Source organism: Coffea eugenioides, chromosome 10 (genome assembly GCF_003713205.1).
Source record: "Coffea eugenioides isolate CCC68of chromosome 10, Ceug_1.0, whole genome shotgun sequence".
In the NCBI taxonomy this organism is placed as follows: domain Eukaryota; kingdom Viridiplantae; phylum Streptophyta; class Magnoliopsida; order Gentianales; family Rubiaceae; genus Coffea; species Coffea eugenioides.
In genome coordinates, this window is record NC_040044.1 from 7,375,427 (window position 1) to 7,389,146 (window position 13,720).

A 13,720-nucleotide genomic window follows, 5' to 3' on the forward strand; every position below is an offset into this window, starting at 1 on the left:
ATTTTTAGTGGCTTTCGCAACTTGGTGTTCATCATGATGATGTCAAGAAAAAACAACCCTTGTACCATATTATTCTCTTACACCAAATTTGGATCCACCTAAAATATAAAAGAAAAACCAAGAAGTTACGCACTCTTGAGAGTTTGAAAGTTACAATTGTTTTTTGAGTTAATCTTATACGCACGGACTCTGTACACATTATTACAATTAGATTCTTGACCCATATGCAAAATTTAAATTTCAAATTTAAATTCAAATTATGTATCATACATTTAACTGTGAAAGTGTAAACACTGTCACTGTATAGAGAATTAATCCTTGCTCTTAACCACTAATTCTCTCCGGGTTAGTGTTTTTGTGGAGGATGATTTTGGTTCATGATTTTTTTACTGTACCTTTATAAGTAACAATTCTTAACTTTTGTGGCTGATGACTTTCATTATCTTTTGAGGTGGACACAAAAAATCTGGGGTGTGGGCCAATTTTTGGTTTTAGTCTATTGGCAAAACTTTGGGCTCCAGCCTTGTGTAAGAGTTTTCACAAACTATCATGGTTTGATTTTTAGCAGCTGAACCAATGAATTTTGGCGCGTCCAATCTTAAATCTCCAATTTCCATCTGGATTCAATCTCAAAAACTATTACTATTGAGAACGACGGATCCTGCTTTTAAAAGGATGGCCAATTTCTGTAGATCATTCATGAAATATTCCAGAGTCCATGGGCCTAAAAGTTTGAAGCTTAGCAAGAGTACGGGTGTAAAGTGTAAACAGGTCAGATCTGCAGATTCTCAATTCGTAGTTACATGTCAGGGCCCGTCTGGATCCAAATCCGGTCAAGAATATATGGACTTTGAAATTAATTTAATAGAATTATTTTCCAATAGTTTTAAAATTTTAGTTGAACATAAAATGTATAAATAAAATATTACCATTTTACAGATCTTTTTCTAGTAGAAGATAAGTGGGTTTGCAATAAATTTTAATGAAAAAATTTCTATTAATCGAGTCCAAAATGGATCGAAACATGTAAATCCATTTCCGATCCATTTATAGTCTAAGTAAATGAACCTATTACCTATTCCGAATACAAAATAAAAAAAATAAATAGGGTCTACATCCAATCCAAATTAAACCTAATCCGTTGACAGTCCTATGCTAGACGTTTATCCTTCGGGCATGGAGTGCTGATTAATATTTTGTAGCAATTTATTTAAAACTTTTCTTTTGTAGATTTTCAAAAAAAAAAAAATACTCCAAGGGGAAGAAATGGGAGCAAAAAGGGAGATTGGTGACGCATTTTCTCCGGGATCCACCAGATTTCTTGTGTAGCTCAGCTTAAAATTGTTGCTGTGAGATGTGACATTTGGCCTCAAATCAACCTAAAAAGAAAAAGGAATGGTGAATTGAATAAATGATAATTGGACAATTATTCTAGAGTAAACAAAGATGGTTGAATATTGGGCTACATCTAATTTTCCTACAGATTTGGAGCAAATTAACCAATTCATTTTTTGGTAAGATGGCCAGCGAAAAGGGTTTTAAATCCCTTTCTGGGCTTTCTGCATAGATTAGGAAAGAAGTTTAACAGGGCAGTCTTATCCTTTTAGCCACTTGAATAACTCAGCTCAAAGCTGCAGAGTTACTAGAGACTGTTCAAGTATGAAACAGACATTTTTACAAATTAAATAAAGACTAATATCTGCTGATTCGATGATTTACAGCAGAATATGTCAATAAAGCAACCAGAGTTGAACATATCTTTTAATCAATTTCGACAACCCAGCCCCTATTATCCTCGACAGCACCACTTTGAATTCCTACGAGCCTCGAGTAAAGTTTCTTGCAGACAAGATCGGGGCTGATCTCGTATTCAGTCCTGCATAAACGGAAGAAACCAATTACTGATGACTCTCTATACCTTATTCATCCAGACAAAGTTGTGAACCTTGAGAAAGCAAATTAAAGTTCAGAAAATGTTCCTATAACTCTTGAGTAACTTCATGGGGGGTTAGTCCTGCTTCATCTTCTGCACAGCACGACCTTTTCACAAGATCATACGCTGGGATGAAACAGTGTTGGGATAACACTAGAATAAGCATGCATGCTACTTATTACCTTTTACCATTGTATGTGATGCTTCCCACAGCGGCAACACCAACCGCAGTTCCTGTGCAGAATACTTCATCAGCATCGATTAGTTCGTCCACCGGAATGGTACGTTCTTCAACCTGGCAACATCATAGAAAAGGCTCAGATAGCCCATAGACTGCTTCAGTCACATTAGAGTGGCAATAGAACACTTCCAAACCTTAGCATGATGGCAATTATGTGAGCCAATACCACGAATTCTCTTATCATTTTTTCAACTGCCTGCTTAATTAGCAGCTAATACAAGTTTTTTGCTTACCTGGTATCCGAGATCCTTTGCAATTTCCATCATGCTTTTTCGTGTTACACCTTCAAGGATGGTGCCATTAGTTGCTGGAGTTGAAAGAATATTTCCCTGGATATATGCATTGGAGTAGTAATAAGTTTAATGGTCCAAACCCTTCAAAATCTAGCTGCAGATTGCGCAGGCTGCACTAAGAACATTATAGAGCCCTATATCTATGGTTTCTACTTATACTCTCACATGAACAAGATTTTTCTTTTTGTTAAAGCTTTTGACCTTACGTCCATATTGTAACCCAATATGTCCGGGTTGTATAGAGTTGTTATTTGTATTAACATATCAGCTACTGAAATAGTTTGATGAGGTAATGGAGTAGAATACCTTGACAATGAAAATGTTACAAGAAGAGACCTCCTCAATGTTTTTCTTGTTCAGTGAATCTAGGTACAAGACATCAGAGAATCCTCTATCCTTTGCTCTATGTATTGCTTTTAAGACCTACGCAACACAAAGTAAATGTGAATCTGAAAGGAAACAACAAGAAGGTAAGCAAAAAACAGAGCATTTCTGGTTGGAGGAAATGCGTAGAAAGATTAACTGGCTAACAAGTTCCAAATTTTTAGGCAACATAATTAATTTACGAGTTTATTCAACAAACAGTAGCTTTATGATATCAAAGGTTAATAAGAAAATTTAGAAAATAAAATATGTAAACAAAAGCCTTTAATTGGTCTTCTTTGACTTCCTTTGCCATCAAATGCAAGTTTAGATAGGGCCAATATTGCGGTTTAATCCATTTCTTTGCATTTTCTGGGGTTTGGAGATTGGGCTGAATAGTAACATGAAGGATCATTTAGCTTACTGGAGCATAATTTGTTATGCTTTTGACTCCTCCGGCTCCTCCACGTGAAGCGCGATGAAACTCACCCTCCACATATAAGTTTAACGCTGCAGTTCCTTCCTGTATAACCACAACTCAAAATAAACACATTCTTCTTTAATGACAGAGAAATGGACAACTTAGGAATAAGAAAGAAGAACATGAAGTGTTTATAATGACAGGAAAGAAGCATATAAAGAAAAAGATCTGAACCTTGAAGTAGTTTCCAACAGGCGAAGCATAGACAAGAAATGTATATTCAGGTGATGGAGCCAAACCAAGTACAGGTCCTGTTCCTATGAGCAGAGGCCTAACATAAAGTGATCCTTTTCCTGGAGGTGGGATCTGCGCAAACTCAAAAGAAAAATAGGTTACACGAAAGAAAGAAAACACACAAAACAAAAATTTTGTTACCGACTGACAACACAATTGTACTGCAAGAATTTGGGGACTAAAAATAATTACCCAACGCCTGTTAGCCAAGGCAGTTTGCTTCACTGCATTGATGAAGTGCTCAATGGATGGAGAGGGCATGCACATTCTTTCAGCACCAATTTGCATTCGGATGGCGTTCTGATCTGGGCGGAATAGATAGAGGCCTCCATCTTTTTTCCTGTAGACTTTCGTACCCTCAAACAATCCCTGTTTCAATTTTCACAGACAGAAAGAATTAACTTACAGTTTATGTGAGACGACCTGTAGTCCAGATGTGATGAGGAACGGAACGTACCTGTCCATAATTTAATACCCCTGCTGAAGGGCTTAACTCAATGTTCCCATATCGGCAAAGTTGGCCTTGCTGGAAATATCCATCACTCGGACACTTCATGATGTACATATAGTCAGTTGGCATAACACTGAATCCGAGACCATTCCAATCAATATCAGCATACTCGTCATTGCTGTCAATTATCAACATGGACAAAGAAGTGTGGAAGAACAAATTAGAGTCGGGCATGATAATTTGTCCCCATCGCTCTTATTACCATTGCAACGAAGAAATAGTAAATGCTTATGATACCCATACAAAACATATTCAACTGTCCTCATTTTCCAAAAGGACATGTTTAGCAATGAGTTTTCGATGCAGGCAGCTCCTTATACTTCACGGTTTCCACTAAGACAGCTACATGGGTTTAGCAGTGAGCTTGCTACATAAAAGTGTGGGATTGTCCAGGGATGGCTGCTCTGGTTGGGCAGGTGGCTTGTTTCCACAATACTTCCATGCCTTTGATGATGCCGAGCGTTTTATGAACAGAAGCTCTTCATTTTTTGTAGACATTTTGAATCCAGGTTGTGTAATCTCTTTCGTTTATTTTTCCTTTGATCTGTGTATGCTTTAAGTGGCTTTCTCAATAATTGGATTTACTAACACAAATACCACTGAATCATGGAGTTCACAAATGAAGAGACGCAAAGCATATGTAGCTCTCACCCAAAGCATATGAAGCAATCATAGAAGACATACGACAAGGCAAACACGAAGATGGACCATTGACAAAAACTAAATGACATTTTGTTATTTTCTCAGGTCGATGAGGGAAGATCAACAATGGAATGGCACATTCTGGGATCAGCATGGTTTCTGGTGGTGAATGTAAAGGACAAATAAATCCATTCAAATAACATAAGTACAATGTACAATGTACTTCTTACATTGCACCTTGCTAGGATCCAAGTAAACACAGTACAATGTACAATTCATTGACAAAATTAATCGAACAACTAAAGCAACCTGCAGAAGGGGATATGATATTTTTGCATGAAGATTCTTGATGTATAAAATCCATGGAGCAAACTACAAAATCTTGTAGAACCAAATGATTTGACTTGCATGCATCAGGGAATTTAGTTAAGCAGATGAAAGTCGATTAACATTTACCTATAGGCAGATGGTGGATCACAGGCTTGCTGTAAAGAAGATGCAGCCTGAGTTGCATAGCTGCTAGCTCCCAACTACAAAACAAAACAAAACAAACAGTTTATTTTTTGGTCGAGTAAATTATCATGATGCATGTAGATCACGATTTGTTGTTTTTAGCTAAAATTCATCAATCCATCCTACTTTTTTTTATTAAAAAAAAATCCAGATTATGTATAGTAGCAAAATATAAAATTTCCTTAATTAAGATCTTGTTTAGTCGCCAAAAATAAAAAAAAAATATTTCAAACATATTATTCTTTTCTTTGGATGAAGTGTATATCTATGTAAATCTGTTTCATTACTATTTATTCAACATCCTTTGTTGGATTATCAATATTTGAATCCATAACCACCTAACATATATATATTTAATTATTCTATTTAAATCTCCTAAATAATTTTTTTTTGGGGGTAAGTAAGATTTGTAAACAATGGAACACGTGAAATTATTCTACTAATCCTATAGTTTTTGCTCGTCTTTAATTAAAATGGATGAACTGTATAAGATAGAAATTGCTGACTTTTTTTCCTAGTGGGTTTGGATCTGCTATCCACTAAAATTAGGAAGGGATTGAATTTAAAATAATAAAAAGCGATAAAATTGACCACACATCATTATCCCCATTCGAGCATCTAACTGTCACTATATATATATATATATGACTACACATTTTAGTGAGAAGTTTTGCTAAGTTTTAAGCAATAGTGACATTTTGTCCTTGCTTTTTACAATGATATCAATGCTGAACCTATTAGCCTGAAAAAATGTGTGATTCACGCTGGTTTTGAAAATTTCTTTCATAATCCACCAGCTCAACCTAATTTACGATAAAGGGCCTAAACAATTGTGGATACGAAAATCATTTCATCTATTACTAGCATCAGCATTCTTTTGCTGTTAGAATAAATTCGTGAGTTTTCCAGACAAAAACAAAATAATAATGTATATTTGATATCTTTTTATATCAAGAAAAATAACGGCTGTTATCAACATTGCATGCTGCTCTTCCAAATATTTGGAGGATCAAACTCTTTCACCTCTTTTTTTTTTTTTTTTTTTTTGGGGTCCGTCTTCTTCAACCTCAGATTCAATTCTATGTTCAAGAGAGAACAGGACAACTGCTCTAGTTTCTGAAGCTAGCCAGATTTAATTTTTTTTTTCCCTCAGAATTCAAAGGGATCAAAATAAGTAGACAAAATCAAAGACAGCAGAAAGAGAAATGAATTCCAAACAAAACAGAAAACAGAAGACAAAGAAGTTCTTTGACTCTAACCTTTGATATAAGAGAGCTTAAAGCCGAAGGTTGAATCAAATTACGAATGCTGGTGGTTTTATGAATCATCTTGCTCTTCTTTTTGCTCAGTGCAGAACTTCAAAGAAAACCCGTCAGTTGTATTTCCGGCAAACGTTTAGAAAACGGGTAAAGATTACAAGTGACTATTCAGAAGAGGAAGAGCAGAAAGAAAGAACAGGGACAGAAAAATGAAGATGATCGAAGAATTGCATATATTAATGTTTCATAATGATCACAAGCAGCGGTGCTCACATATGCAGGCATGCAAATGGGAACTGGCAAGAAAAGGCCAAAGAATTGGAGAGGTTGAACACGGAACCATGAGCACTTCGACTGCTAGGATATGCATCAAAGCAATTGGACAGATAAAGAATAGGAACAATTGTATAAGAACTCCTTTACATTTCAAGTTATTCTGTTCTAGTCCCTTATATTTAAATTGACACATTTTCATCTGCAACATATTGGAAATGGTGATATTTTGATCCCAAATTTCATTTTCTCTTGCTTTTGTTCTTGAAAATTTTTCTTTGATTTTCTGTACATTATGATGTATATTGAAGGGAAAAATTTAAAATAGATGATTCCTTATATTGAGGGACAAAATTGAAAATAGACAATTATTACGTAAAATATAGTATTTCATATTAAGGCCCCATTTGATAACTCACTTAAACTTAATGAATTCAGATTTTAATATGTTCAAACGCGTTTGATAACCAAAAATAAAACATTTGAATTAATTAAGTGGCACTGAATTTTCTAGACAAAACTTGCATCCAAGATTAAGGAATAAACTATTCACTTATCACTGAATGTGATATATATTCAAATGTATCACTGAATTCAGAATTTAGATTTCAAATTTCAGAATTCAGTTTTCAGACTTCAATTTTATCAAACAGAATTTAGATTTCAAATTTCAGAATTCAGTTTTCAGACTTCAATTTTATCAAACGCATCCTAAGTTAACAAATCCTGTTTGGTGAAGAAGGAAGAAGCCACAACAATTACACCAAGCATGGGATAAGAAGTTACACACTTCCTTTTTTTGTCCCTAAAGAAATTTGACCGGAAATAGAATTCGGGCTTATAATTGAGATACACTTTGAATAGGTTAGGGTTCAAAATGTATAATTTAAATGCGAAGGACTAGACGATGATATTTTGTGAATGGAGGGTTTGATTTGTGCAAAACTCCCAAGAAAATTTAATACCATCTAGTTTTGATTTTAAACGGAGAGGCATAGTGTGTGAGTGCACATGCGTAGCATGAGTGAATCCAGGCCGACAATTCCACGTCAGTCACCTCCGAGCGATGATGATTCCTTCTCACCTACCCTTCATTTTCCTTTCGTGACAAAAAAGGAAAGAAACATATGTATTACTATAAAATAAGAGAAATGCTTGTTAATCGCACATTCACGATCAATTTTATAATGCAATTTTTTATTTATTAGACTATATGATAAAAGAAATTACTGAAGTGCGATTAATAAAGACTGGAATGCGATTCATGATTTTCTACAATAATTAGTCATAGTTTAATTACTTGTGTTATGTTGTGAAGGCTTTGGTTCATGAAAGACACAAATAAACTTTTTAACTTTTTATACTCCCTCCGTCCCACTTTGATAGTTCTGTTTTCCTTTTTCGTCTGTCCCAAATTGTAGTCCATTTTCCAATTGAAAAATGTAGTTGTATTTTAATTTTCCTAAAATACCCTTATTCAATGTAAGTTGTTGTTACTATAAACCAATCCCATTTAATGAGAATTGATTCTTTTTTTATCATCAATTCAAGTTCTCATAAGGTTGTACTCTAATTAATGTGAGTTATTTTAGGAAAATGGCTACCTAAATTGATTGTTCCAACAAAGTTAACTACTTTTTATTAAACTGTGTGAAAAAAGAATCAGGACTATCAAAGTGGGACGGAGGGAGTAGCATTGAATTTGAATTCTATCAGATAGGCTCTCATAGTGTGGTAACAAGTATATCCAATTAATCATTGTATCGTGCTCCTTGGATTTATTCATGTTCCTAATTTATGTTTTCCAAAAAACTATCCTATGAGACAATACTTGTTGGATTAACCCATTGTATGCTGCCTTATTTGGATTCAGTTGAGATCCTCTGTGTCACTGTTCGATACCAAATTTAATGTCAATCCCATTTATCACGCTAAGGATAGAAGAAACTTAAATAAATAACATATGACAAGTTAAATAAACAGGTCACTTGATATAAATATAGAAGTGACGCAGAATTATCACCACAAAAGTAGCACCGAGGATCCCATGTAATTTGGATTACCATTTTTTTTTAAATTTTTTTTTTAAATTTTTAAATTATTTTTTATTTCACATAAACAAATTGCTACTGTTCATATTTCTATAAAAATTTCAGAAAATAGCAATTCAAACGGGAATTTAAATGTGCCAGCTAACATTGTGGGGCCAAATCTGCACGATTTTGATAGTTATGGCAGTCTACTCACAGAATTTCTCCTCAGCTAAAATGACATGAGACCAGTCTTCGGGAACGTGATTTTTTTTTCCTTGTTCAAAGTTAACCGACGTCCTTGCTCCAAATTAAAGTGATAGGACTAAATCAATTTAATAATTAAAGTTAAGAGATAAGGTTGTCCCAAATTAAAGTGGTAGGACCAAATGTAGTTCAAATTTTTTTTTTAAAGAAAAAATTTGGATGGAAGACTATTTGAGTCATTTGCCCTAAAAAAATATCAATCTATGAAATTGATTTTCGAATTTTCAAAAAATCAAGGAACAATTTTGGTCAAATCTACTCGAGAACATGGCCTGGAGGTTGGGAAGGTGTACCAAGTCGATTTTTTTAAAAAAAAAAAAATTTCCCCCCTCATCCTGCCAAACGATACCAACTTAATTGAGAGAAAGTATGCCCCACTACTATTTTAAATGAGGCATAAAATACACTATTTCATTGGATTTTTTTTCTTGTTTAAATAGAATTAGAAAGATCTGTTAACGGTAGGTGCAATACAGACAATCTACAATTACAATATTACAGAACGTACAAATGGTTCTGCACTTATTGATTTCTGTCAGCAGGTTGTTCGCTTTCAAGCAACAACGCATCAATGGTAGTAAGTGGCGCTGATTATAATCAATTTAATCAAGTAAACAATCTTTTGTAGGCGTGCAAGTCTATCATACCCAAAAGTTGTACAACCAAGGATGCATTTGAGACGAGTTGAGACTTCGAGTAATGCACTACTTGAGCTCGACTCGAGAAAAAATAATTGAGTTGAAATTCAACCTCAAACTCGACTTCAATGTATCTTAATTGGATTTGAGTTTAATTAAATCTAATCTAAGTCTAATCAAACTCACCTAATAAAAATTAATACTTTACATATAATTTTAAATAAAGGATATAATTGATATTTCACAATAATAAATATATAAGATTAAAAAAAATATACTATAAAAAAACTTGATTAGGCTTGTTGAGCCTCCGAGTACAAGAATTTGGAACTTGAACTCGACTCATGAACTCAAACGAGCAGCTTGAACTCAAGTTCGAGTTCAATCAAAGCGACCTCGAACCAACCTGTTGACTGAGTAGATTGTGACTTCGAATTGAGCTAGTTGATTCAGCATCACCTCTAATATAACCAAAGACAATCAACTACATAAAACAAATGAAATGGTTGATTGTCATGAAAATAAAAATTGGGATCTACAAAGAAAATTTTGTAGAATTTTTATCAGCTTAAAGTTATGAAAATAACTTCTTTCATCATTTTCGTTTTCTCTCCTCCAACAAGATGTACAATTCAGTCCAAGGCACAACCGTGCTCCTTCTATGCAAGCATCCTTTTTTTTTGGGTCGTTAATAATAGATTTCTGCCAATCCGCAGGGTAGCAGCTGCTACCCAAATTTTGATGTTAATCCTCATCCCTTAAAAGAGCGAATTTACATGAGGCAGTGTTGGTCCACAGAGTTACCCTATGTTAGCCTCAGGCCCAGCATTCAACTGTATGATCGATTGTCAGTGGACCACTCCTGGTGGAGACTGGTCTGACAAAATTGGGACCGAGCGGCTCTATTATTGGACCAACAGAGCTGAAACCCAAATATACACCACAATTCAGTCGTCATCTGTGTCTGGGCTTCATTAGGCTAAGTTTTGATTAAACCCTGGTTTGGAATTATTATGTTTAAATTTTAAAATTAATAGATAATTGTAGAATGGTGTATAATGTTAATATATATTATATTATATTATAGGTTAAGTCGGAAATAGATCCAGAACCTACAGGTCTTTATAAGTCGAGTATGGAACTTACAAAATGGCCTCTAGCTCGTGCCAAAAGATTCTATTTGTTTTTTGAGTCGAAATTATGTTTATCAAAACTCAATTCAAGAAACCCAATTGACAACCTTATTTGTGTAATTAGTGAATTCCACCACAAAACTCTTGCAAACCATATATGTTGTGACAATAAAGGTCTTTAGGTAAGATTAAGCCTAAATTTATGAGTGCAATTAAGCCAAGTTGAATTCAAATAGTTCTAGTGGACCACTCAACCTCATTTTGAGTTAAAATGCTTGAACTCGAGGTCGAACTCGTTGAACTATTCAATTTTACCTTAATCTAACTCAAACTCAAATAGATCTAATTAAATCAAGGTCAATCGAGTATAAATGTTATAATAATGTTTTATATAATTTTAAATAAGGAACAAGATAGACAAATCCCCTACCTTTCCCTACTTCTTAAATCCCACCCTTCCCCTACTGAAATTTTTTTAAAATTAAAAATACATGCTCCCTCCATCCCAATATTGAAGTCTACACATGCATCTATTGAATTTAAAATATTTCCATGTTAAATGTGTATTGAGATTTTAAAAAGTTGCTTTGTTCAAATGAGAAGATTGGAAAGCATGTATTGAATTTGAAATGGTAATTCTTATTTTGAGACACTCAACTCGAACTCCATCAATGCAGAGCTCGAGATCGAATTTTGATCAAGTAAACTCGCAAATAGTTCAATTAACCTCGACTCTTCTGCAGCGCATGTCTGATTAAACTAGTATCTCCTCGTTCGAACTCATTTATATTTTGTTAAACTTTTTTTTCCCAATAAATTTCATTTCACTTCTTGGCGAATTTTTGTGCCTCGAAACTTTTACTAGAATAGGGCATCATGCTTCGTTGAATGGAAAATGTTTTAGTCCAAAACCTACAACCTGGAATGCAAACAAGTACACAGGTATAAAAGGTTACAATATCCCATCCATATAGTTGTGTAACGGGGACTTCTGCATGCAACATAGTAGTATATTAAGTCAACAAGGAGGTGAGAAGCAGAAATTGCTCTCAAAAGAACAATACCCAAATAACGGTGGCTTTATTTTCATAGCTCTGCCAATTAGGTACAGACTTTTTTGGATGCGGATTTTGAAAGGCCAAGTGAAATGCAAATTGGTGACATGGAAAAGCCAAAGACGAGAGGATTTTCTCAAAGAATAGTACAATAGGAGGAGGAGGAGGAGGAGGAGGAATTTTCAGAACCACCATTGGCTTTAACTCCCGGCCAATCCTTGCACTGACAGTGTTTGCCTTGCGGAATTCTTGCATACACAGATGCTACATGCTTCCCGCAGCCAACCCAAGAGGTCTTACCACATCTCGAGCACTTGTCTTCGTAGCACATTTTCTTCTTCTTTTCGGCCTTCGTAATTAATCAATCAATCAAATCAAATCTGCCTGCCCCTTTGCTCTTTTGTTTTCGGTGTTAATATGTAGTGCAAGTTTGCTCATGAAGCAATGATTTTATAGAGTAATTGGTACTTTTAAAATCATCCATCCATCCTAGAACATAACGAGATGGTAGGAAAACATTTCCCGTCGATGCCACCGACAATCACTCGACTGACAATATTATTATTATTCCAAAAGATATTCCTACTTTGGTACAAACCTACGACGATAACTAAGAATGCCTCGTGATCAAGTTTTCGGCCGCTTTGGTGGTAATATTTCTCCTCAGTTTGAAGGCGTTATTATCATACGCCCTGGAGCAACTTGTTAGAGTTCGTCAGTCTGGGCCTCCGATTTCAAGAACCACTGGTGAATTGGGCCAGCATGTCAGAGTAATGGATCGTATGCCAATGCCCAATTTGTGTAGGATTGTATATGTGTATATATCCCCCGCGTGAATGGTCCAGCGGCAGCGCCTCTCACCAGTGACCCTTGAGGTCACAAGTTCGAGTCTCCGCTACACTGGATTCCTCCGCGCACTTAACGTGTTCGGGCCGGGTTGGAGCGCCGGGCCCGGGCCGCAGGGGATTAGTCGGGCCCCGTAAGGATTGACCCGAACACTCCTGTGTCGACAAAAAAAAAGAAGTATATGTGTATATATGCCCCGATCTCATATGTTTCCTTATCTCTCTTCCCCTCAAACATTTAATGGAGAATAATAATAATTTAAGGTTTCGAGTCCAAAGAGGGAAAATAGGTTTAGAGTCTCTCATTGAACCGAAAAAAATAATAATCAACAACTTGATCCGACTGACTTTTGATACGACCCCACGGGCCACTTCAACATAGAAAAATTAGTAGGAAAAAAAATGAGAGAGTTCGACTGTTAGATATTTTTTATTTATATATATATAATCAATGCTATATATATATATATATATATATAGCATTAAGAACATATCTACATTAAGAACATTGTAATAAGTATATCCAAAGTGTGGTAAGTACATTAATCAATGTATATATATATATCTAGAGTTTTTATATAAAAAATCACTTCAATATATATATATATATATTAAGAACATATCTAGAGTTTATATATATATTTTTTTTATTTTTTTGTTCCGATTTATACTTAATTTTAATCACTTAAGCAATGTTAGTAAAACCACTACTCTTTAATGGAGGACCTGCTATTGTTTTCAATTTGTCAAGCTCACCTCAATTAATTTTGAAGTATCTTATGTTATAAAAAGGAACACCAACGACATAGCCTAAACCTCTCAACATGACAATACATTGAAAGTTTTAGAATAACGGCCTATGTGTTGTGGGGAGCATGCATTTATCAGGCTGTTCAGTTGGGTTTTACAGTAAAGTAAATGCTAAAGTCATATCATATATGGGAGTTGTGATTCCAAAGTTTCGGCAACTTTTAGATGTCGGCTTGGTGATGACCAGTGCAAATCGTTG

At 34.9% G+C, this 13,720-nt stretch overlaps 1 protein-coding gene across 1 annotated transcript; it reads right to left on the reverse strand.

Moving 5' to 3' along the window:
* Nucleotides 1-1,534: 1,534 nt before the first annotated feature.
* Nucleotides 1,535-6,819, reverse strand: LOC113749504 (branched-chain-amino-acid aminotransferase 2, chloroplastic-like). The gene is made up of 10 exons (XM_027293262.1): nt 6,471-6,819; nt 5,155-5,228; nt 4,003-4,174; nt 3,738-3,914; nt 3,486-3,617; nt 3,255-3,353; nt 2,774-2,890; nt 2,408-2,503; nt 2,116-2,228; nt 1,535-1,876 (listed from the first exon to the last, which is right to left on the reverse strand). Exons 1-10 carry the CDS (start codon nt 6,537-6,539, stop codon nt 1,762-1,764), a joined length of 1,164 nt encoding a protein of 387 aa, XP_027149063.1. The 5' UTR covers nt 6,540-6,819; the 3' UTR covers nt 1,535-1,761.
* Nucleotides 6,820-13,720: the final 6,901 nt, after the last annotated feature.

Excerpts from the sequence above, each read along its gene's own strand:
- LOC113749504 (XM_027293262.1), bottom strand. The coding sequence starts at position 6,539 with ATGATTCATAAAACCACCAGCATTCGTAATTTGATTCAACCTTCGGCT. Across the intron at positions 2,229-2,407 it reads CAAAGGATCTCGGATACCAG|GTTGAAGAACGTACCATTCC; the intron begins GTAAGCAAAAAA and ends TGATGTTGCCAG. Across the intron at positions 1,877-2,115 it reads ATCACATACAATGGTAAAAG|GACTGAATACGAGATCAGCC; the intron begins GTAATAAGTAGC and ends CCGTTTATGCAG.